The 26,401-nt window shown below is 40.3% G+C and overlaps 1 protein-coding gene across 1 annotated transcript in view; it reads right to left on the bottom strand.

Annotated features, from left to right (window-relative positions):
* Window positions 1-1,548: 1,548 nt before the first annotated feature.
* Window positions 1,549-26,401, bottom strand: part of DCAF13 (DDB1 and CUL4 associated factor 13) — a 33,175-nt gene continuing 8,322 nt past the window's right edge. The window contains exons 3-11 of the mRNA XM_020783420.3: window positions 26,010-26,117; window positions 24,404-24,493; window positions 21,339-21,494; window positions 18,799-18,876; window positions 16,064-16,146; window positions 12,616-12,780; window positions 7,595-7,730; window positions 2,389-2,552; window positions 1,549-1,795 (exon numbers count right to left, since the gene is read on the bottom strand). Of these exons, the coding sequence (XP_020639079.2) occupies window positions 1,708-1,795; window positions 2,389-2,552; window positions 7,595-7,730; window positions 12,616-12,780; window positions 16,064-16,146; window positions 18,799-18,876; window positions 21,339-21,494; window positions 24,404-24,493; window positions 26,010-26,117 (1,068 nt within the window). The 3' untranslated portion in view covers window positions 1,549-1,707. The remainder of the gene's footprint in view (window positions 1,796-2,388; window positions 2,553-7,594; window positions 7,731-12,615; window positions 12,781-16,063; window positions 16,147-18,798; window positions 18,877-21,338; window positions 21,495-24,403; window positions 24,494-26,009; window positions 26,118-26,401) is intronic.

Raw genomic sequence — 26,401 nt, 5'->3', positions numbered from 1 at the left:
TCACAGGATTTGAAATAATATACACCATACTCTAGAGTGAAACAATATACTGTCATTCCAAGCAAAGAATCGAGCAGAAAAAAATGAGAGTTTGATTCTGCAAAGTGATTTAACTAAATTCTTTATCCCACATTCTCAGAATTTAACATCTGCAACTGAGAAGCCATTATTAAGCTCCATGAAGATGCAATTTTATCCATGCTTATTTGTAAGGCCCACTAAACTCAGTAGAGTTACCTCTGAGTAAACATGCATAGGACCTATTGATGTAAAAGACTAATCTAAAGCTCACAAGAACTGAATAATATCATGGATTCTTTCATACCCTACTTATAAAAAGCCACTAGTTTAATGCCCTTGGTTTCTTATAATGTGGTTGCTTAAAGTGACTTACATGTAGGTTCAGAAGATAATTTTCTAGTCAGTTGTGATGAAAAGTAGTATACCGTAAACAAGTTCAGACGTGCCCAAAATGTCCCAGGTATAGGTGACCATGAACTGCTGGTTCATTTATTGCCCGAATGGGTGTTCAGCACTTGAGCCCTGCCTCCTCTGGTGGGCACCCACTCAAAGGCAGTACCCAGAGGAGGCAGAGCAGAGAATCTGGGGCACTGCCTCTGAGTGGCTACCTGCCGGGGGAGGCAGTGCTCAGAAATGGCGATAAATGAATGGGCACAGACAAACCTGTGACTCATGCCCATCTCTAGTCCTAGATCTTTTCTTTGATTATTTAAGACAACATACAAGTTTCTCCCTCATTCTCCTCACTTCCCAAAAGCATGTTTTAGATAAGAATACAGAACTCAATGAAAAGAAAGTTGCTGTAGTTGTATCAGCCTTTGAAAATGATTAATAAATTAGTATGCTAGCCACTTCCAAGAATTTACTCTCACTGACAAACTATCATTTCAAGTTTGTTATCAACAATTTTTTTCAGGAAAGACAGCACCCGTCAAATCCTCAGGTAGTTCATCTAGCACTAGTGTGTCTTCTTCAGATGATATAAAATGTATAAAGAATGGTAGTAGGCATCCTTCAGTCTCGAAAGACTATGGTAGCGTGCTCTGTATGGAGGACTTGGAACAGCGTCTGGTGTGGCTGAGGAGGCCAATTCGAGAGTTACAATCTCTTCCACACTGAAGACAGATCCAATCTGTCCCCTGTCCAGCTCCCTGGTTTTGCTTCCTTTGTGACTTCCTCTTTGCCTCAGCCTGCTGGACAAGGGTCTCTTCAAATTGGGAGAGGCCGTGATGCACTGCCTGCCTCCAGGCTGAACGATCAGATGTCAGAGTTTCCCATCTGTTGAGGTCTATTCCTAAGGCCTTCAGATCCCGCTTGCAGATATCCTTGTATCACAGCTGTGGTCTCCCTCTGGGGCGATTTCCCTGCACTAATTCTCCATATAGGAGATCCTTTGGAATCCGACCATCAGCCATTCTCACAACGTGCCCAAGCCAGCGTAGACGTCGCTGTTTCAGCTACTCAATGCTACTCAAGGTAAAAAAAATTAGTCCCAATGATAGCAATAGCCAACCTTGATTACAACAGTTGTTCCATATAATACATTTATTTATAGAAACTGATTTTTTTTCACATTGACAAATGAAGATACAACTTTTAAAGAAATACAGTACTGGAATCTGATTTTGCAATGAGAGAATGTACACATTGTCCTTAAGTATTCAAACAGTACATCTGGTTGAAGTATTACTCCACTATAGCCACAACATGTTTTTTCTTCTCTGACACAACTTCTACAGATCCAGGCTTGCTATGTTTCTGGCGATTCAGTTCCCTAGAATGAGAAACATTAAAAATATTTTTATTACATATAAAGGAAATTAACAATGAATTGACTAATTCCACTACTTCTAAATAATCCCATGATATATAAAAAATAGAATCTGAAGAACAAAGAACAGATTTAGTTGTCTCTTACTGTCTTCTGTGGACTATGCAGATCTACAGAATGCAAGATGACTCCTTTCCTTCTTCCTAGCCACTGAACAAAAAAAGTCAATGCCCCCAATTTGGCCTATCTTTTCTATAATAATGACTCAGGCAATCCAGTTGCTTAATTCAGCAATTAAATATTATTACAGAGACAAGTTTGGAAAAAACCCAATGTGTTACACTTTGTCAAACTTGCTGCCATTGGAAAGATAGTCAATAAATAAAACTTCTCAACAAACCACTGTCCAGAATGGTAAGGGAGGAGATAAACCTCAATGGAGAAAAATACATCATGCTTAGATAGCTTATTTCACCCTGAGCTGCTCTTCACATTACTACATTTCCTCTACAACTATCTAGTCATGCAGCTGACTAAAAGAACACAGGGCTGTACACAGTGTGCAATTTATACAACCAAAATGAAAAAAAGCATACTTTCGCCGACGAGTTTCCCTCATAATGCGTAGCTCCTTGGCCTGGCTGTGGATAATCTTTGGCAAGTGCCGATGGCGACTTATACGCCTGATCTGGGGGTGATGCTGGAATTTTTCTTTCAATTTTTGATTGTAGTTCAGAGCTGCTTTCTCTCGAGGAGCAAGCTAAGAAAAGAAATCCTGGTTTTAAGATTGTGCAAGGGGATCAACAACACTATATTCCTAAACTATATGAAGAATCATATATATTCCTTCACTATATGAAGTAAACCATAGTTCAAGAAATGTGTAATAACCAACAAGGTATGGTTGACTGGACTTTAGATGTGAGTTATCAAGGAATGAGGCCAGTACCTGAGAACTATCAGTGAAAATATGCAAACCCACACCATGCAAGTATAAGAAAACAAACCTAAATCCCTCTAATTTGGATTTCTCATTAGGTAACAACACAACTCACATGTATTGGGTCAGTCTGGTAACTTGCTAAGTAAAGGGAGGGAAGATGCTTTTGGCTATTGTCCCCCCTTGAAAATCTGCTCTAGAGAACTGTGTTCGCTCTGAAGTGTGGTGCAGGAAGCTGAAGGGGAACACAGGAAATGGTTCAAAATTGACCTGTCACCACAAAAATGTCTTAGCTGTGAAGAACGACCTTTTGGATCCATTCCTAAATATATAAGGCCCAAGAAAAGTTGGTATAAGGACTTTCATATTACTATTTTAAGCTTGAGTACTGTATTTTGAAAAATAGTTGCTACTTGCCTATTCGCCAATTCTTTGCTTTTAATTTTTTACTATTTAATACAAATGTTATGCCAGGATTTTAGAATAGGAGTAATTATGAATTACCCTATAAAACAAGTAGGCATATTTCATGGCTAACTAAATATGCAAGTGCAATTCTCTTTCTTCCTGTATACCTTTGCTGAAAGTTCTTGAATAGAAAGTATTTGAATAAATTCTAAATTTATATTATTATATAATTTAATAATTTTATATTAGTTAAACAATTATCTTTTAAAATGAAAACACTAATTCCTTAAACACCTGCTGAACTCCTGTTGATTTCATTAAGATAAGCACATGGAGAAAAACATTTTCAAGCTTGAAAAGCATATACAGTAGTCCCCTCTGTATCCATGGGTGATCGGTTCCAGGATCAACTGCAAATACAAGGTAAATATACATGTGCATTGCAGACTGGGTGACAGCAGTGGCAAACATAGATAATCGAAACCACGGATACCAATTCCATGGATACAGAGGGTCTGCTGTTAAGACATACCTACATACATGCCTAAATGTCCATCTGGCATAGTTTCAGCACTCAAACAAAACAAACTTACCTGTGTTTCAACATTGGCTGAAATCCTCTTGCTTAGGTGCATTTGCATCAGTGAAACTTATAAAGTCACCAAACCCCACTGATTCAGCAGGCCTATTGGAGTGTGATTCACTACGCTAAGTAACAGGATTCCAGACAATTACAGGAAAGCTACATAGTACTCCTTACATTAAAAAGGATATCTTTTCCTTGCTTGTTTTACCAAGACAGCCAGTCTGTATAGTCAGCAGTACTTTCCAGGCATTGCTGCCGAGCAAATTGTCAATGCAATCTAAATTAAAAGGCTTTCATTTTAATTAAAGGCAATTACTTTTAAAAACAGTAGCTGACACAACCTTATGCTTATGCAGACAAAAACCAATATTGTACATTTCCAAGCACACTTCTGGATCGTCTGCAATAATCTGGAAAAGTAATTGCAGTGCATAACTAAAGGTGAGTTTAAAATAAGAGGAAAAAGTAGCATAGCCAAGGGACAGTCTGAATGTTTAGAATCTAGCCTACCCATAGAAAAATCAGCAGAATCTCTTTAAAATAATTTATTTTCACATGCTGGTATTTGACAGTAGAGTACAGGTTTTGCCAAAAACTGTATTGGTATTCATATGACACAGAGCCCTCATGTAATAAACACTGGTATAGATGTACTCTGTTATGTAGATATTAAGCCCACACTGATGTCAGAAATAGAGAAGGCCAGGTTTTGTTTGGTTTGGTTTTTGAGTCTTAAACATGTACTATATAGACAAGTAACTGAGAACATGGTAAAGGGAGGGTCATCAAACAAACTCTACAATTCTGAGCCATCAACTTTTTGGGAAGTGGAAAGATGAAGGAAAGAGAACAATGAGGTGCTGAAAACATCAGTTACAAGTCTCTAAGAAGTTCAGCCTCAAAATAAAAGTTAACCAACTCATACTAGCATTTTGGTTAAATTGAGCTACCAAGTACTGTAACAGCCAACCACTGTATCAATTGAAGTCTGTTCTATGCTTGGCAAGATATCCTAATAGCTAAAGAGAGAGAGATCCCTGATCTAAAACTATTACTAGCACAATCTTTTTCAAGATAAAGGTAACCCACTGTATTATTATGTATTTAGAATTCTGATTACTGGGGTTTTGTTTTAAAGATTTGGTTCTGTTCTCTACTTGTTACAAGGTTGGGGTTGATGGGATTAATATTTTACATTTTTATGCTTCTTGTGTAAACTATCCAGAGTTGTAGTTTTCACTAAGTCAGATGGTGTAGAAATATTATAAATAAATAACATTAATACCAATCTTAGTTCTCCAAGTGTTAATCCATAGATAGCCAAAAGAGCATCCAGGAACAGGAAGGTAGTATCAGCAAGCTCACAGTAAATATATTTATCTTTTAAAAATCCTAGATGTGGAATTAGAACTCAAATGGCTCAATGACAAGAGAGCATGCTTAGCAGGTATGGAACGCTGACTCACTATCTGGGGAAGGGCATGGAAAACAGTGGGAAGAGAAACAGAATGGAGTATCCTGAACAACACCTGGCCATACAGTAACTTTATATTGCAGGTCCTACTTGCTTCATGATGACTGGTACATAAGGTTACAATACTGTACTGCATAACCTAAAGTTGTACAGGGACCCCACATGATTTTTTCAACCATTTCAAACAGTGTTGCTTCAGTCAACACTAAATAAGTCTTATGGGCTCAAAAAGTTACTCCTGTCAAAACTAATGATGTAATGCAATGTATATGAATAAAAGCACCATTCCCAAGTTTTGCAATTTAAAAATATAATCATTTTTACAAATTTTGTAATTTTGTGGAGGCAAGCAGAGAGAAGAAATGTTTTAGAAAGTGTCAGAGTAACAACATCGATCTCAGTACTCTGGTGGCTGTAAGTAGACTTCATTTATCTCTACAACGATTACTCAGAATATCATAAGCTTAATCATCAGTGGAGTATAGACAGGGTAAACGCCTCTGGCTGCTGCAGAGATGCTGTTCTTGCGGGAGCCGTCCACTGATTTTACGTAATGAGTGCAATGCCAAGAACATTAAAGCAGCAAAAGAAACATGAATGTCAGAACTGATGAATATTTGGGCAGCTCCAGTGTCAACATGGAGCCTACCAGTCAAACAAATATTCATCAGCTGTGGAAGCTACAATCTAAGCAGAGTATTTAAGTCTGAACCAAAATGTAAAGTTAAATTCTACAGGAGAACACTTGACAAAAAAGAATTCTGTAATGATGGGGATATTTTTACTGAAAGCTCTTAGTGATATACTGTATACATGTATTAAATCTAGTCTATACAACACTTTCTATTTAAAAGACTCTTGTGTACTCTTCCTTTTTGAAAGGGTGAGCAAAGTGCAGCCCTCCAGATGTTTTTCAGCTGTAACTGCTATTAGCCCTAGTTTGAATAGCCAATGGTGTGAGGAAAGCAGAGAAATGCATTCCAACAACATCTGGCTGTACTTTGTCCTTTAGAAGCTGGATATTTTACAGTACTGAGCTAAAGGTTTCCACAAATAGAGGCTTTTCCTTTTATTTGAGCCAACCAAGCAAGGAAAATTCTCATATCTGTCTGCTGACATGGCTAATATTGGTCAACATAGGAAAATACAGTGGTGCCTCGCATTATGATGTTAATTCGTTCCAGCGAAATCGCTGTAGAACGAAAACATCGTAAAGCGAAATTAAAAAGCCCATAGAAACTCATTAAAACCTGATTAATGCGTTCCTATGGGCTTGAAACTCACCGTCCAGTGAAGATGGTCCATAGTGCGGCCATTTTCACTGCCCGTGCAGCAAGGAATCCGTCCCAGAAAAGAGCGGGGAGCCTTTTTTTTAACCCGGTGGCCATTTTGAAACCGCCGATCAGCTGTAGGAAAATCGTCGTTTTGCGAGAATCAGTTCCCGAAGCAGGGAACCGATCATCGCAAAATGAAATTCCCCCATAGGAAACATCATTTTGCTATCACTTTTGTGATCGCAAAAACTTCATCGTAATGCGATTTCGTCATAAAACAGAGCGCTCGTTTTGCGAGGCACTACTGTATTTGGATGTGATTGTGAGACTTGAAACAATTCTTCGCACACCACATTATAAGGTTTATTATGTGACTTATACAATCCTGATTCGACCTACATCTCTTTCATATTGTATTTATGGCCATGGCCGAAAAAGGACAACATCTTTATACTACAATACAGTATTCTGTTAATCTGAGGCACCTATCTCAAAAGCTACAGTCACAGTAATACAAAGAAAGCGAAAATTCAATTCAGTATATACTAGCTTTGTTCACACTGGTGCAACAAGAATGAGTGTCTGTGAACCTCAACTTTCTGTGCTCTCCTCTTTTCCTTCTGTGTAGCTACAAAGAAACTGGAAGCTTCCCCTGCAGTTTTACATTGACCTCAGTTAAGCATTACATCCAAATCCTAAATTGTGGTTCAACTTCACTACTGTGGATAAAAACTAGCCAGCTACATAAACCACGGCTTGAAACTGGCTTATTTCTACTTTCTTTAGTAAAAACTAACATTTTGTTAGTATCAGAACACACAGATAAATGCAGTCAATGTAAAACAAAAACAAGAACTTCTGAACATCATGTCAAGGCCAAAGGAAGAAGGATCATATTGAATTAGTTGTTTATTATTAGTAAAAATGTTTTCTATGAAAGAAAATTAATATATTAATGGCAGAGTGATTATTATTAACAATTTATTTTCAGGGTTATCTCTAATGAAGTATTAATAAAAGTAAATCACACTCTTTTCTAAAAGGGTGATTTACCTAAAGTAAATCACACCGTTTTCTGATATGCAAAGCATAATTTCATTGCTTGCCCAAGATTACTTACCACACCAAGTTTTTCAGAAGCATTAGCTTTCCATAGACGAATGTTCATTTCATCAGAACCACACAAGATATATTTATTATCAGATGTCCATTTTACAGTGATCACATGCTGCATCCGCTTTGTATGGTAGACCTCTCTAAAGCCAAATAAAAATGAGAAAACACCAAACAAGAACATACTTATTGGACTTTCCTTTCATTTTAATTGAATCTTCTTTTTCATGTTTGCAGCAAACATTGTGAAATTATTAATATATAGCACCACCTACTCAGAGAAATTAGTACTGAGACATAAAGTGCCAAAAGCTTTTATTCAGCCATTTGTTGAACTCCTTCCTCAAGTGAGGTCACTGTTGTTGTTTTCTGCTATCAAGTCACTTCCTACTTAAGGAAAAACTGAAGGTCTTCCTTTCAACAGCCCGGCTCAAGTCTGGCAAAGTCAAAGCTAGAGTCGTCTTTTACTGAGTTAATCCATCTCATGTTTCTTTTTTCCCCTCTTTTCCTAATTTCAACTGTTTTTCTTAGCATTACAGGCTGAAATCCTGTTCCATAATTACACCCACACCTACTAAAGGTATCAGCAGGGGTGATTCTTCAGAAATCAAATATTTCCTTTTGTTGTGTAGCTCCCATGGCCCGTTTCTCATCTGGAAGCCTTGGGATAAAAGCAGAAAATCTTCTGAAGAATCACCTCTGCTGATAACATTATCAACTTTATGTGGATAAAATAATATACAGTGGTGCCTCGCTTAACGAGCACACCGTATAACGAAGAATCCGTATAGCGATCCCTTTTTGGGGAACACTATACGGAGCTGCCCCAATCGCCGCACTCGCTTTGCGACGATTGGGGCGTCCGGCGGCCATTTTGGAGCCGCCGAACAGCTGATCGGTGGCTCCAAAATGGCCGCCGGATGACCCGAAATGGCCCCCTATCAGTGTTTTTGCGCCCTCCCCTTGCTTACCGAGGTCGCGAAAACGCTGTGGGGGGGCATTTCGGGTCATCCGCGGCCATTAAAATGGCTGCGGACGACCCGAAATGCCCCCCCGCAGCGTTTTCGCGACCTCGGTAAGCAAGGGGAGGGCGCGAAAACACTAATAGGGGGCCATTTTGGGTCATCCGGCGGCCATTTTGGAGCCGCCGATCAGCTGATCGGCGGCTCCAAAATGGCCGCCGGACCGCGAAAACATCGCTGGAGGGGTAAGTTTGGACGCTTATTGGAACGCATTAAACTAAGTTTAATGCGTTCCAATAGGCTTTCCTTGCCCCGTACAGCAATGTTTTCGCATAGCGAAGGTTAATCCGGAACGGATTAACCTCGCTATGCGGGGCACCACTGTATTTTCAAAATCATTAATGATGGACAAATAACTAATTCTAAGTATATCCTGTTGCTTATTAACCTGAAGCAGGCAATTATCAGGACAAGCTAACCAGGGACTCTTTTAGGAGTGTTCCTCCTATTGATCTGTGGGCATAAATTAATTTTGGGAAAATTTATTTAAGAGCAATTTGGAAAATATGACTTTTAATCCATGAAATGTATATTCTGTCAGAATGGAAAACTATGGTTTTAAAGCACCAACCTTGTGTTTTGCTCAAATTGTATCTCTGTCTTCTACCTAGTTCAAGTTACTTGTCTGTCAATTTCACCAGTTTGTTTTCTGTGAAATGGATGTTCCATGACTGCTCACATCCAGCATGACAGCCAGCTTATAAAAGGACATATTTCCATTGCAGCCATTTTGTAATATTTCAGAATTCTAAATACATCCACTTGCTCAAAAAGGCTGACGGTGCCCACAGTCAAATCAGTCTTTTAGTGTGCACTCTTAATGCTATCCTGACATTAAAGGGCATGGCATCTCTAATAATACTTCTTACATTCTCACAAGGAAAAAAAACACAACTACATATAGTAACGTTATTGGTGCCAACTTCTTCAAATATAATTTTAGCATATTCTTTCTACGTATGTGTCCATGAAGAGAAAATAATTTTATACAAGCCTAGATGTTTCTTTCTTCTAATCTTTCAGTATTTCTTTAGAAATAATATCTTTTCCTCTTTTAACAGGTTTTGAAAAAAGAATTGCTATTTGAGAATAAGAGCAATACAACAACATATGGGTGAATAATGTGGATCTTTTTTTTAATCACACAAACATCTGGCTCTCCTTTGCCAAAGGCCTTTCATGAACTTTAATGGAGTATCTCTCATTTCTTCTGTCTTCTCAAGTTTCAGATTCAAGATTTAATTAGCAACATAAAATAAGCCATGGCTTCCAAGTCCTTGGGATGATGATGAAAACTATTTGATTAAAGCAATAATCTCAAAAGTAAAGACTGTAGTAAATAAGTGTTTTACGTTGTTTATATGCAAGCCTCATATTTTTAAAGTCGTACTGTCAACGAGCCAAACAGAGATCCTCAGACACCAACTTACTTACAAATAATTATTTTGAACTGTTAAGAGATAAAATGCCCTGTTTCCCCAAAACTAAAACCTAACCTGAAAGTAAACCCTAGTATGGTTTTTCAGGATGCTCGTAATATAAACCCTACCCTCAAAATAAGCCTTAAAGTGAAACCCCGCCCTCCACCATTGTGCAGCATTCTGCAGCAACCAGAAGATGACATAACTGAGAAATAAAACATCCCCTGAAAATAAGCCCTAATGTGTTTTTTGGAGCAAACATTAATTTAAGAACCTGTCTTATTTTCGGGAAAACACGGTAGTATTATGGAACTCAGCTACTTTATACAGCATTTCTGCCATTTTACTTACAACACAGAAAGTTGCCTTGTGCTAACTGGGGCTGGACACAGGGATTACATAACACCACTGTAACAGCAGCTCTACTGGCTGTCAATCCATTTCCAGGCAGAATTCGAAGTAATGGTTCTAACCTATAAAGCCCTAAACAGCCGGACCCCAAGCTATCTCAAGCACCGTATCTCCCTCAATGATCCTGCTTCAGTGTTAAGATCTTCAAGAGAGGTCTTCCTCTTTGTCTTGACACCTTCACAGGTGCACTTCGTGGGAACATGGGAGAGGACCTGCTCCATTGCTGCTCCCAGAATTTGGAACTCCCTCCCACAAGATACTAGACTGGCTCCATCTTTACTGTCGTTCTGTAGGCAGGCAAAGAGCTTTCTCTTCAGGCAAGCTTTCCCTGAGTGAATGGCAGCTGAGTTTGGTTTTTAAAACAAATTGTTGTATTTTACTGCACTGAATGTGCTTTGATGTTGCTTATGGTTTTTATGTATTGTATTCATTGATCCTTTTAGTATTATATACTCATTGTTACTAACTTAAATACTGTCTTTTAATTGCTGACGCTGAAAGCCACCTTGGGTCCTTTTTAAGGAGAAAGGTGGGCTAAAAATATTTTACATAAATAAATATGTAATTGCATGTGCTTTGGCCTATTAAGATACTGACACAGTTGCGACTTAATTGAGTGTTATATTTTTAGCTTTGTTATTATATTTTTATAATACTTCTGTTAAGTATTTTTAATACTTTAGGTAAAAGCATAATAACTAAGTTGCATATTGTTGTAGTTACAATAGACATAGAACAATATTATAAACATACATGTGCTTGAATATGCTTGTTCAATAAAAGGAAGAAAAAATAGAGATTTTTCTTGATATGCAGCTTATCTGCTTTGTGGATAAGAACTTAAAGAATGTATTCTCGAAGGCTTTCACGGCTGGGCTTTTTGGCCGTGTTCTGAATGTGTTTTTTTCCCTTAACGTTTCTGTGGCCAGCATCTTCAGAGGACAGAAGTCACAACTGTATTTTTCAGTGCTGGGAGCCAGGCTTTGTTGAGTCCACACAGCCTGTAAAAGGTCAACCAACTCTATCCAGTCACAAGGACCGGGTGATCAGTGCATACAAAAGACCAGCTAATGATACCTATCAATCACAGTGACAGATCTTCTCTCCCCCTTATCACAACAATACACCCACAACAAAAAACACGCTGATCACCATAATCACCCAATCTCCTGGAAAGGACAAAAAGCTGATCCCACAGCTATAAATACTCAACTATCCAACAAAGTGCACCAGAGCACAGACAGAGTTCTGACTCCTGTCCTCTGAAGATGCCGGCCACAGAGACTAGTGAAACGTTAGGAAGAAAAACCTTCAGAACATGGCCGAATCGGAAGCCCAAAAGATCTACAACAAACAAAGAATACTCAAAAGAACAGAATAAATGTACCAGGTACAATTAGATTCATACTGGGTGTGATTCTTTCTCGAATAAATGCCTACTGTGATGAACACAGGCTTCTGATTTTCCATCATCACCACCACCATCTTAGAAATACTTGGTAGTATTTATATGCTGTAAATCGCCCAAAGTGGCCTCAGACAGATGAGCAATATAAAAATGAAATATATACATAAAATAAAGTAGAACTGCAGAGCAGGAAGGGGCCCTTTGGATCATGAAGTCCAGCCCCTGTCAAGGAGGCCCAGTGGGGAATCAAACCCCCATCCTCTGACACCACAGCCAGAGACCTTAACTTCTGGGTTATTAAGGTCTATGAAGTTCCATGGGGCATTTAAAGTGTCAGACTTTCTGACTTGATATATACAAGTTGTTTCTTGAGCAGCATTCTTTTATGATACACAACAGATTTCCAAAAACAGAAAGTCCACAGCGGGAACACAAGACATCTGACAAAGATGACACAATTATTTGAATTCTATCAACAGCAAGCACAATTTAATAGTAGAGATATCAACTGAAGCATGGAAAAGGTCTAGAAAAATGAGATTTCAATTTGTGTGTTGAAATACAGAGAACAAACAAAGAAACAAAGAACTAATGGGCTGCCCATCTGCAAATTCTACAGCCAAAATTTTTAAGAAATGCAAGCAAGTATGCTAGGAATAAATGTAAGTTTTGTAAGGGAATCAACAGGTTAATAAATTAATGGCATCATAAAAATTGGTGGCAAAAAAAGAAGAGACTCAAGAGACTGAACTATAGTAACACTGACCTGCTATGACTTTTGTCTACAGGAAAAATGCGAATAGATTTATCAAAGCTTGCAGAAACAAATTCTTTTCCAGTAGGGGAGTAATCAACATCAAGAACTGCAGACACATGATCCATATGAACCATTAAGGGCTTGTCAAGAAATCTCATATCAAAAGTATACAAGCTGCAAATGAAGAAAAAAACATTACTCTTAATTACGTATTTGACTGCTGACATACTGTAGTAAAAGGAGGTTCAGCCGCCCAGAGTAGTCAATGACTAGATAGGCGGGATATAAATATAACAAACAAACAAACAAACAAATAAAATTCACAGCTGGTTAAATTCCAGTATAATCAAGTAAATTTCAATCATATTTTCACTTGCAGTCATATAATTGACATCTTAAGAGCTCAAAACCATTTATACAACTAAAATCAGCTGATCTAATTCAAGAAATGAAAAGAATAATTGAAACAGGCATCTTGAAAAGCAACTATGACAAACAACTCTACACCAAGGTGTAAACATCATTGTAAGCATACATGGATTTAAGGCAATTTACAGCTTCACCCCTTCCAGGTTAATCAAGTGCCATTTCTCTGTGAAACACAGTTGCCTTTTAAAAAGTGCATTACAGGAAAGCTAACTCTCATTACTTCGAAGACACTTTGCAGTGGGTGGATTACAGATCGCAAGCCAAATCATCTTAAATCCAAGTATTCTGATTTAACCAGTTTTTGATTGACCTGTGACAATAAAAGCCTCGTTAGTGCCAACAGGTACAGGCCAGATAAAATTCCTTAGGCTGTTCATTTTTACAGTCATCAAAAACTATTAGGCTAAAAAGAAAATGCATGTGATTTAATAAACATAGGATCTATCTTTACAGAATGCAATGGTATCTTGGGAAAGTTACTTGAGAGTCCCACCAGCCAGCATGTTTTGCAGAAGAAAAATATAACTCTTCCTAGCTCTAAAAATATGCAAGGAACTAAAAGGAAAAATATGCAAAGATTTATGGATATGGAAAAGACAATAGTTAATAGAGAGCAGGATTCAAAAGCATGTCCAGTTATCCACATGCCAATGAAGACCTGGTCCTTGTGCGTTTAATGCATTCCTATGGGCTTAAAAACTCACCTTATGCAAAAATCCTCCATAGGGGCGGCCATTTTCGGTGCCTCTAAAGCGAGGCAACAAGTGGGCGGCCACTTTGGAACCGCCAATCAGCTGTGCGAAAATGGGGCCTTTGGGAGGACCCCAAGAGAGGGCTTCCCCGCGGTCGTCCCAAACCCCAGCCAGCATTTTTGCCCAGCTGACTGGCGGTAAAGCTGGCTGCGGCGCGGAGTGGATTTCGGCTTCCCGAACTTTACAACTCCCACAGGGACAGAAGGCACAGGGCACCAGGGAAAGGAGACAGGGACGGAGAAGGGAGTTGTGAAGTTCAGGAAGCCAAAAGCCTGCAAGGGGGAGGAGGGAACAGCTCAGAATGCCGGCTGCAGGCGAGAAGTGGACTTCGGCTTCCTGAGCTTCACAACCCCCTTTGGTGTCCCTGTCTCCCGTCCCTGGTGCCCTGTGCCTTCTGTTCCCACAGAGACAGAAGGCACAGGGCACCAGGGAAAGGAGACAGCGACGGAGAAGGGAAGCCGAAATCCACTCCTCGCCTGCAGCCGGCATTCTGAGTTGTTCCCCCCTCCCCCTTGGAGGCTTTCGGCTTCCTGAAGTTAAAAACTCCCTTCTCCGTCCCTGTCTCCTGGTGCCCTGTGCCTTCTGTCTCTGTGGGTACAGAAGGCACAGGGCACCAGGGACGGGAGACAGGGCCACCGAAGGGGGTTGTGAAGCTCGGGAAGCCAAAATCCACTCGGCGCCCGCAGCTTGCTTTCCCACCAGTCAGCTGGGAGAAAATACCGGCTGGGGGTTTGCGAGTACCGCGGGGAAGGGCTCTCCCGCAGTCCTTCCCAAGCCCCCGCCAGTTAACTGGGGAAAAAGGGGGCATATGGGGAAAAATCGCTTTGTGATTTTTCCCCATAAAGAACATCGCAATGCGATCGCAAAAGCGATCGCAAAATCTTAATCGCTATGCGGATTCATCGTTAAATAGGGCACCCGTTAAGTGAGGCACCACTGTATTGTTTTTAACTCAAGCGTTTTAAAGTATGGTTTTGTTTGGATTACAATTGCCAGGAAAGGTCTATAACTCAGGTGTACAGCACTTGAAGAAGGCTCCAGGTTCAAGCCCCATCATTTATTTATTTATTTATTCATTTATTTATTTATTTGATTTATATCCCGCCCATCTGGTAAGTCGGTACCACTCTGAGCGGCTAACACAGAAAGTATACAATTATAATAACATAAATCCAAAATATCAATTAACAGACCATAATAATCATAAATAATAAATAGAAAAAGAAGAGAGAAATAATTTAAATTAGCTTAGATGCTGGCAGGAGGGAAGGCCTTGACATAAAGCCATGTTTTTAATTGAGTTTTGAATGTACCCAGCGAAGCGGCCGCGCAAATCTCAGGAGGGAGATTGTTCCAAAGGCGAGGAGCCACCGCCGAGAAGGCCCGGTTTCTTGTCTTCTCCCTCCGGGCCTCCCTCGGCGTCAGGCTCCTCAGCCTCACCTCCTGGCTCACGCGGGTGGTTCGGGTAGAACTTGGTGGGTGAAGGCCAAGTATCATGTAGAGCTAAGACTAACAAGGAACACTCATGTCCATAAATGTTTCTGGAGAGTCGTTGCAAGTCAGAGCTGATAGTACTAGGCTGTAAGGACTAGTATCTCCATCAGTATAACACAGCTTTCTATGTCATAGAATCCCCCATCACTGGCCATGCTGGCTTGGGGATGGAGTGGGTATCAAAGTTTTAATCCACTCAAAAAAGCAACTCTTCTGAATTCTGTTATGACCTTAAAAGGTCTGAAACAGTTCATGCCTAAAACTCCTTATCAAGGACCTCTTGAAGAAAATTTCAATTTCTTCTTTTCTTGTCTTTATGGGACAGGCAAAGGTGCTCCTGTTTGTGTATGTATACTTTAAAGCTGGATAATGATTGATCATTTAGTCTGCTTACTAAACTTTGTTCCTGATTCTACAGGATTTTAAAAAAATATTATTTGTAATAATGTATATTTTTCATTTGTTCTTGTTATGAATGAATCATTGAATGCAACTTTGAGGATCTGCACAGAGGAAAAAAGGGGTAAAATATTCTAAAACAGTCATTCTCAACTTTTTTTGGCCATGGCCATAAACACAATATGAAAGAAATACAGGCCAGATAAGGATAGTGTAAGTCGCATAACAAACCTTATAAGGTGGTGTGTGAAGAACTGTTTCCAGTTTGTGGACTTCTTCAAATGTGTCAGGGTTCCCCAAGGGGCCATATGTCGCCCACTGAGACTGACTGTTTTAAAGGATGCTCAACAGAAGGTTTTTAAAAAGACCAACGTAATTCTTACTTGTAATCCTCATTGGCTGCAGTGAAAATGAATGCTTCCATAGGATTCCAGCAAAGTGTATTTGTTCTCATATCCAAGATAACCTGAGAAAATGTAAATTGTGAGAAGCAAATAAAATAGACTTCGAGGTAAGGAAAAAATGTCAGGAAAAAGGATACAACCCAGATGCCATACAAAAAAACTGTAGCAAAGGTGACTGAGCCTCAAATTAGATGACACAGAGAACACAACATCAGAAGCAGAACCCTCTAAAGCAGTGGTCCTCAACCTTGGGCCTCTAGATCAGTGGTTCTTAACCTTTGTTACTCGGATGCTTTTGAACTGCAACTCCCAGAAACCCCAGTCAGGACAGCTGGTGGTGAAGGCTTCTGGGAGTTGCAGTCCAAAACTCCTGAGTAACCCAAGGTTAAGAACCAGTGCTCTAGATGTTCTTGGACTTCAACTCCCAGAAATCCTAACCAGCAGAGGTGGTGGTGAAGGCTTCTGGGAGTTGTGGTCCAAGAACACCTGGAGGCCCAAGGTTGAGGAACACTGTTCTAAAGTGACAAGACAGACCCTGCCTCCCTCTAGAATTTGCAAGTTAGCTTGTTTTTCATTTTTAAATGACCACCAGGAAGTAAACACAGGGTTCATCTGCATGACTGTATTTTAATTAAAAGAACTGTGTATATCTAGGAAAAATGTAATAGCTGGAAACACATACTTCTGCTACTGTGCAATTTAACTCTGACATCACTGTAGAAAGTGGGCAGAAAATAGATTGGAATGTACTGATAAATCTCTGGAGGAACAACAGCTCTTTCAGATCTAACTCAGATCTAACTCAGACTGTTAAAATAACTGAGATATACTGTAGATGTGTATTTGTACATGGAGGTCAACTCAGTGCATGGCTCATGGACTCAGTAGAATAAAAAGGTCTTAACCTTTTGTCATTTTGTTCTGGCTGATGGCCTTTGGGATTCAAGCAAAACAATAAATCGTCCCTGCAACTCTGAAGTCTGCCATTCATGCTTCTCTACAACTACAAAACCCATGTATGTACATGATACACACCGCAACTCTAATAAAAAGCAATATTATACACACAATGGTTCTTTCACATAAATAAAAATTCAGGTATGGAATAGCTCCTCCCTTTTTATCATCTACATTAGTGCTGCTGCATTATGCTCAAAATATCAGAAGCTTGGAAGCTGCTGTAATATTTAGGGTAGGCGCAAATAGAGGATGCACATTGTGAAATTATGTTAATTGGGTTAAATGCAGGGCTTGGAACATATTGGCAGCAATTTGCTTTGCTGCTCAGGAATTCTGTAACAAGGCTAGAAAAGAGCCAGATGGCAATGTAAAGAGACAGTCCTGATCCTCCTGCCGAAGGGATAAAACTTGACAACTTACTCTAGCCAGACCCCACTTGGCAGAAGCCTGATTAGCTGAGAAGTATTAAGCAGTCCATATGTTATATGATCCCAGTTGAAAGGGAACTTCAGCAATAGCAGCGACAGCTGGGAGATATTGTAAGCAAAGGAGGGAAGCCTGTCACCCTCAGTCAGTGAATACTTTTCACCTTTACTGAACCTTGAAGAGCCTTCTAATTTCTCATTGTACAAGACAACTATTTGCACACAATGACCTTGTATCTTTATTTGGCAGCCACATCACTTATATCACTAACTGAACTAGAGAAGCAAAATATTCATTGAGCAATGTATTATTTTAATCCACAGCTAATTACTCTACTGGAATGTGAAACTCATACCACATGAGTAACAACAACAACAATAATAATATTAGATTTCAAGTAAAAAAAACTCCTAAACAATTCAGATGTAACTTTTTAAGATCTGGCTCACAAGCCCACATTGTAAGCAAAATATAATAAATCAGGACATAAGTGTATAGAAAGGTGACAGCCAGGGTGGTGTAGAAAGTAGCAAGATGGACTCAGGACACATGGGTATAAATCCCTTCTTGTCTATGGAAACTCACCGGGGGGCGGGGAGTGTTGGCAATAGCAAATCACTCCTTTTAACAACTCACATACCTCAAAGATCCTATTAGGGCTGCCATAAGCTGAAAGCAACTTGACAGCAGATAGCAAAATAAGATGGTGTCCTTGTTGCTGTGTTTTCAAAATCCACACTGATTTTAATACTTTATGTCTCGTATTTATTCTGTGTTTAAACATATCTCCATTATCTTCATACGCTACCCTACAATGAATTGTTTACTGTATGTTTTTATCATTGTAATTGTTATGGTTGCATTTTAGCTGTTTTTGACTATTGGAATGCACTCTGGTAGAGAGCGCACTATAAATTATCATCATCATCATCATCATCATCATCATCATTGTCGTCCTCATGGATCACTTTATCTTCTGCTTTATACACATCCTCCAGAAATTTAGATCACAAGATCTCAAGCTTGTGCAACTATTATGACTATAATCCTATTGGATATTTATGTGTATAGGAGGAAATTGCATAAATTGCCATAGCTAATTGAAACTGACAAGGTGGCAGGCACTTGACCAACCCCTCATCAACAAGCCCTAGACACTTCTGTAGTCATTTTTGAATTTGTAAATATCCAATAAGGTTCCAGCACAAGGATACCAAGAAGATCCTTAGAAGCAAAAGTTAATCAGCTTTCATCTCAAGGTTAAAAAGTATGCAAGTACACAGGTGCAAGTGTGCACGCACATTTTCAATCACAAACTTTTACATTACCTTCTTTAGTGCAGTGGACCGTCTCATATCATATAGCACAATACTCCTGTCCGAAGCACAGCTTCCCAAAATATACATCTGGAAATTGAGGGTATATGTATGATAAATTATTTTATATTTTTAGGCATAAACCACAAGGTCTTTATGCAAAATTGCAGGTGCTAAGTAAAAACAAGCATAATATGAGAGGAGTTTTAGCCAGCATCCACACATTTTCAACAGCATTAATTTGAAAGGCATTCATGTGCAGCATGTCAGCTAGTTCTTTAATTCGCTGTTGCTTTTATAAAAGGCAATTGTGGAGATTAAGCTGATGCATTTTCCCAATTCTAATATTTTTAAAAGCAAGGAGATTCTAGAACTAATTTGAGTGTGGGTGAAAGTAATGACAGGAACTTTTAATCTCCTCAATATACACAGTAGGTACAATTCTGTCACATATACCAAACAGATGTTCTTTTTAAGATTAATGATCCCATCATAATGTGCCTCAAAAACATACCAAAGTATTCTGGAAATCTAAAATATTGTGTTTTTAAACATTTGTACCTCAGAAAGTATTCTCTTTTCATTTCTTGTATATTCATCTGTCAAATTTCTTCATTTATTAGCCCACAAACATCCAGTGTTGGATACAAGCCTCGCCTTTTTGCTATGCTAATCCATGGCAATCCTGCTGATGTTTTACTGTAAAATCATTAACCCATCTAGTTTGCAGTATTCCTCCATTCTTTCTTCTGATCCACTGATGCATTTTTCTAAATTTCATCTGCTTGTTTCATAGTGTGGCCGATCCATCTCTATTTTAATGATGCTATCTATTATTTTACATATCTATTGTCTATTTTTGTTCCCCACTGAATAACCCGATTTATTTTCCCTTGCTCTTTGAGCTTTTCTGTTATAAAGTCCAGGTCTGTGCAGCATAGGCTAATCCTGGCAACACACAAATCACTAAGGTGAGTTAACTCCTCTATAAGTTCCACTGGTTCAATGGGCCTACTTGGATTGCAATTTACTATTGAATTGCAGCCACTGATTATAATATTCTTAATTATAGAGGGGTTTTCCGGCTTTTAAGAATTTGACTTAGTTTACAAAAGGTCACCACACAGGCCCTGTTCATCCTCTCCATTTCCAATTTCTGATTAAATTTCACATCCTGTACTTACCTGTCCCAGATAAATCTATTACTGCACACATTCTGTATGACAGCTATCAATCATAACATCCTTATATTCCTCCTGACTGAACAGTACTTTTGCTTTTTATTTACAGTGGTGCCTCGACTTACAACCATAATCCGTTCCAGAAGATGGACGTAACTCGAAATGGTCATAAGTTGAAGCACCATTTCCCATAGGAATGCATTGAAATGCAATTAATATTTTCCCGCCAAAGAAAAAAAGTCACCAAAAAATCACTGCAAGACTCATTGGAAACATTATTAATCCCTTCTGGCCGAAGGGGGGGAGAAAAGCAATCAAGCATGCAAGACCCATTGGAAATGCACAGAAAATGGAGCAGATCAGAAATTCACAGAGAACAAAGGGGGCAGGTCGGAAATGCAAAGAAAACAAAGGAAAAAGCAAGGGAAGCATGCAGGACCCATCAGAAATGGGGGGGGGACCCAAAAAGCAACAAACCCACAAGACCCATCAGAAATGTGGAAACCACCCAAAAATCAGCAAACTCCCCAAAACTCATCAGAAATGGGGGAACCAAAAAACAAACCCCCAAGACACATCACAGCACAGAAACATAACCCCCCCCAAGCTCAATACCATGCTGCAAAAACACCCAGAACAGTTTTTAAAAAGCAGAAAACAACACCTTACCTTACCAGGCAGCCCAAAGCTTCCCTGCAAACACACACACTCACTCGCTCAGAACCAGGAGGAGGCAGTGCCAAACCTCCTCCGACACACACTCTTTAACTGCTGGGGCGAAAGAGCTACAAGGAAGCGGCCTCGTCGCCACCTACAGTTAGAAATTTGAATTTCCCGCCTTTTTCTGTTTGTAAGTGGAAGCTCTGGTCGCAAGTAGGAGCAAAATTTTGAGGCCAGAGCTGGTTGTAACTCGAAATGGTCATAAATAGGGGCATTCCTAAGTCGAGGCACCATTGTATTTACTTTGCAAGTAATCAAAATTATCTCTGATAACTACTAAATCTGCCAATAGGCCCCTGGCTTGTTTGTTTTTAATATGTGTTTTTATACCCTCCTTAAAAGCTATGAGAGCAGAAACTGATCACAACACTAAACAGAGTCTATTCCATACTGCAGGAGCCACACAGGAGAAAGTCTTCCCCCATATGCCTACGTGCATTTCATATGACCTAAGAAAACCAGTGTGGCATAGTAGATACAGTTTCAGATTAATTTTAAGGAGACCAGGATTCAAATCCAAACAGAGCCATGAAAATTCTCTTGAGTTAGTAATGGTAAGCCACTCCTCAATATTTTTTAAATCAGGCTCCTAAGTTGGAAGTGACGTGACAGCGGGTAACAACAACATGTTGCTGGTGCCAATATATTTACCTCAACTGGATTGAATTTAACACTGCTGATGCTGTCAACTCCCCACGTCAATGAACATAAAGGACTAGTTCTCTGTTCGTCCCAAATATCAACTTGAGGACCACAAGTAGCAAAAACAGGATCCTTCCAATGGTGATCAATTCCAGTGTACACTGTCTTTAAAAATACAAATAAAGATAAAATAGAATTACTGATGTTGTATTAAAAGGTTAGTGTTACCAAACCTATGGAAGACCATCGCAGCAATCTGGATGAAGAAATTTTCACCTACAGTACATAAGGCACTAAGTTTTGTCTGCTTCAGCAGCCAGATTTGAACAAAAACTGTATCATCTCAAGCACAGGAAATTCCAAAGTTTCAGAAGCCCAGCAGTAAATAAAATATCCGGGGGGGTGGGCTTATAAACAGCCTCACGTCCCCTGTCCATAAAGTTATCTAAGAGCCTCATGGCACAGTGGTTAAACTGCTGCACTGCAGCCAAAACTGTGCTCACAACCTGGGGTCCAATCCCAGGTGGCCGGCTCAAGGTTGACTCAGCCTTCTATCCTTCTGAGGTTGGTAAAATGAGTACCCAGCTCGCTGGGGGGGGGGGCAATGTGTAGGCTGCGTAATTAACTTGTAAACCACCCAGAGAGTGCGTGAAGTGCTATGGGGCGGTATATAAGCAGCACACTTTGCTTTTTCTTTTTCTTTGTTGCCCAGAACCAGAAGCTGTGAGAGACATGAATCTCTCAACCCTAGACGAGTCTCAATCCCAGATGAGAAAGTCTGAAACCATGCCATTCTTGGTATGCCAATATTCTCTTTAATTACCGTATTTTTTGCACCGTAAGACGCACTTTCCCCCCCCCCGAAAAAGAGGGGTAGAAAGTCTGTGCGTCTTATGGAGCGAAGGTGGTGACTTTGCCCCCACTGGCCCCGTGGGGGGCAGCGTCGCAAGCATCAGAAGCTTCCCAAGCATCAGAAGAGCCCCCAAAGGTGGCGAGTGTCGCAGGACCTTTGCAACACTCCCCCACCCCCGACGGGGCCAGTGGGGGCGAAATAGCGACCTTCCAAGACCTTTTGAGAGCCTCTCAAAAGGTCCTAGAAGCTGCCGATTCCCCCCCCTGCACCCATGGGGGGGGTAGGGGCAGCGTGGCAAGGCTCCTGGAAGGCTCCCTTGGACCCTTGCCACGCTGTCCCCACCCCCCCACGGGCACAGGGGGGGAAATCGCCAGCTTCTGGCGAAATAGCGACCTTCCAGGACCTTTCAAGCCTCTCAAAAGGTCCTGGAAGCTGGCGATTTTACCCCCCCCTGCACCCATGGGGGGGTGGGGGCAGCGTGGCAAAGGTCCAAGGGAGCCTTTCAGGACCCTTGCCACGCTGGCCCACCCCCCCCACGGGTGCAGGGGGGGGTAAATTGGCCGTTTCTGGGAGTGTTTTGAGGCTTCCCAAGCCTCAAAACACTGCCAGAAGCTGGCGATTTTAACCCCCCTGCACCCGTGGGGGGTGGGGGTGGGGGTGGGGGGTGGGGGTGGGGGGAGCGTCGGAAGGGTCCGAGTGAGCCTTCCAGGACCCTTACGACGCTCCCCCCACCCCCACGGGGCCCATGGGGGCGAAATTGCCACCTTTTGGGGCTCTTCTGAAGCTTCCCAAGCCTCAAAAGAGCCCCCAAAAGTGGCGATTTTGCCCCCTCTGCCCCCCCAGGGGGAGGCAGGGTGAGTCTCCAAAGAGTCCTGGAACACACCCTAGGACCCTTTGGAGACTGACCCTGCCTCCCCTGGGGGCCAGAGGGGGCGAAATCGCCACCTTTGGGGGCTCTTCTGAGGCTTGGGAAGCTTCAGAAGAGCCCCCAAAAGTGGTGATTTTGTCCCCTCTGGCCCCCGGGGGAGGCAGGGTGAGTCTCCAAAGGGTCCTGGAACACACCCTAGGACCCTTTGGAGACTGACCCTGCCTCCCCTGGGGGCCAGAGGGGGTGAAATCGCCACCTTTGGGGGCTCTTCTGAGGCTTGGGAAGCTTCAGAAGAGCCCCAAAAGGTGGCGATTTTGCCTCCTCTGGCCCCCGGGGGAGGCAGGGTGAGTCTCCAAAGGGTCCTGGAACACACCCTAGGACCCTTTGGAGACTGACCCTGCCTCCCCTGGGGGCTAGAGGGGGCGAAATCACCACCTTTGGGGGCTCTTCTGATGCTTGGGAAGCTTCAGAAGAGCCCCAAAAGGTGGCGATTTTGCCTCCTCTGGCCCCCGGGGGAGGCAGGGTGAGTCTCCAAAGCATCCTGGAACACACCCTAGGACCCTTTGGAGACTGACCCTGCCTCCCCTGGGGGCCAGAGGGGGCAAAATCGCCACCATTGGGGGCTCTTCTGAGGCTTGGGAAGCTTCAGAAGAGTCCCAGAAGGTGGCGATTTCACCCCCTCTGGCCCCCGGGGGGGGCAGGGGGAGTCTCCAAAGCGTCCTGGAACACACCCTAGGACCCTAGAACCCTAGGGTGTGTTCCATAAGATGGACCTCTCCATAAGGCTCACCAAATTTTAGGAGAAGAAAGCAGATTATTTTTTTCCTGTTTTCTTCTCCTAAAAATTTGGTGCGTCTTATGGAAAGGTGCGTCTTATGGAGCGAAAAATACGGTATATCTCAAATATATCTCAAATCTCATTTTAAGATTTACAGTCAATATCTACAGTATAAATATCACAAATATTTACATTACTGCCTTGTGATCTGTTACACTGATATACTTCATTTATCCATAATTTCATTATATAAAACCAATGCACAATTATCTACGGTTTCAAACGTAAGTATAGTAGCTATTCTAGTGACATCATAATATATATTGTGTGCATGCGTGCTCTTTTAATTGTTTTAACCAGCTGGAATTTATACTATATTTATAATTCCTTTACGTCTGACTACTATCTCCTCATGGTTCTTTTACTAAAACAAACAAGTGAGCACTTCCCACTTCACTACTGACATCGCCATTTCAAGGCCACCTGTGCTTCAGGTAATACTGAAGTAGCAATGCCCCTGTATGAATTTTAAATATATAAGGAAAAAGAAAGCAGCACAACAAACAATCTAATACCTTTCCAAGAATTGTATTTATCGGTTCTTCTGCTTCCCCACAAGCTGGCCCTTCCATTTTCCAATGCTTCACTGTTTTATCATCACCAACCTAATGAGTTTGAAGAAGAAAAGACTTCAACCACTTTATGCATCTTTTATGGAAGGCCAACGTAAGCATGCCTAGGAATCTACTATCACACTAAATTTCCACATAAACACTCAGCTATATTGGCATTATACAGTCTCCCCTCAAGAACATACAATACTTTTTCTTTTTTTACAAAAACAGAATATCAACTCTGGAGAAATATTATCCACTGCTATACGTATGTTTACTTAATTCTCTTATAACTTTTATGGAACAAAATCAGGGAAACAACTATATTGCTTTGTCATAAATGACAATAGATGACTCCTCTAATGCTGAAATCTTATGCACACTTACTTGTAAGCATCCAAATGCTCAATATGACCTTCCTCTGTTTATAGTACATTGAATCAAGTTGCACAATAGTTATTAAATAATAAACACACACTATCATATTACATAATTTTATAAGCCTCAAAAGCATCACAAGATACATGTTCTTATTTATCTAAACTATATATTGTAAAAAGAAAAGTTGACCAATTCAGGTCAAACAGACTAAAAGTCTGAAGGTTCATCTTTTATTGTTTTATTCAAGTTTTTTTTTAAATTTTATTTACACAGAAAAAAGTGAGACAAATAAGAGACAAGGAAAAAGAAAGGAAAAAAAGGGGGGGGAAACTAACCCCTCAAATTAAACTAACCCCTCCCCCCTTTGGAGTCAAGTTTTTACATGGAACCTAAAGCTATTTTTGGGTCAATTCAGTCTGTTTGACTGGAATTGGACAACTTTCCTTTATGCTCCAAGGAAGTAGAAAGGTTTTCATTATATCTTGCAAAGTCATCTTGCAAAGTCACCTTAATCCTAAAAAAGGACCCAAGGTGCCTGACATCATTAAAAACACAATATTAAAAGCCATAAACAGTATATTATTCAAATATTTAAAAGAAATAAATAAACATTCAAAATGTTGGGTAAAAGCATTACTAACACAAATTTAAAAACACTGATCACAGCATTCAGTCATATATAGTCTTCAAACAAAGAATATGTCAGTTCAAGTGCTTGCTTCAGAATCTCATTAAGTGGAACATGCTCCCACAATAGCACCAAAAGCTCAATTCTTAGTATCAAGAAAATTAAGAAATTACCCTTCCCTACTTCTTAATTTTAGCGGGAGGAAACTCAAATATAATAAAAATGGGCAAGCAGAATACACAGGATGATCTACAGTACAGTTATTTTTTTAATAACATGTATCTTAAATACTTTTATCATTTAAGATGAGGGGTTGAACTCAATGTTATAGGCCCCTTCCAACTCAATTATTCTGTGACAATGAGTGGATGTGATAGAAGGATTTGCTGTATAATTCCAGAATAAAGCAAATATAAAAGTAAAAACAAAAGATTGTTCCAAGACAACTCATATGTTTCAATGACATACATGAGAAAACAGTAGTACCTGGTTTTACTATTTACAAAACAAGATGCAACAAGGAAAAAACAGCTGTCCCCTATTATCACTTTCACTTACAGTGAAGAAAGAGGTACCACAAAAACAGGTGCACATTCCTCTCACAAAGCCCTCGTGTGCTTGTAATGTACGGATGCAGGTGTGCTTCATTAAGTTCCAAATTCTAACCTGTTAGAACAAATGACAATTCATAGTAAATAATTTTTATAGTAGCTAATGCCCATTGTTTCAATATTTCTATGAACATTTTTATGGTTGCTACGTCCACCAAATCAGAGTTGCTGATGTTATCTCAAAGGAACTTACTGTAATAGGCACGTGCCAAATGCAACTGAACATCAGTACAAGGTGGCTTAGAGGTAAATTGGCCAAAAAAAATTCATTTGGTTGCCTTGTTCTTCAAAGGTGACTTAATATTCGGCTGTTGACCTGTTGCAATTCACACATCTACA

Source organism: Pogona vitticeps, chromosome 4, assembly GCF_051106095.1.
Source record: "Pogona vitticeps strain Pit_001003342236 chromosome 4, PviZW2.1, whole genome shotgun sequence".
In the NCBI taxonomy this organism is placed as follows: Eukaryota; Metazoa; Chordata; class Lepidosauria; order Squamata; family Agamidae; genus Pogona; species Pogona vitticeps.
Note: the sequence above shows the minus strand (reverse complement) of the source record. Positions and strands in the feature narration are given on the sequence as shown.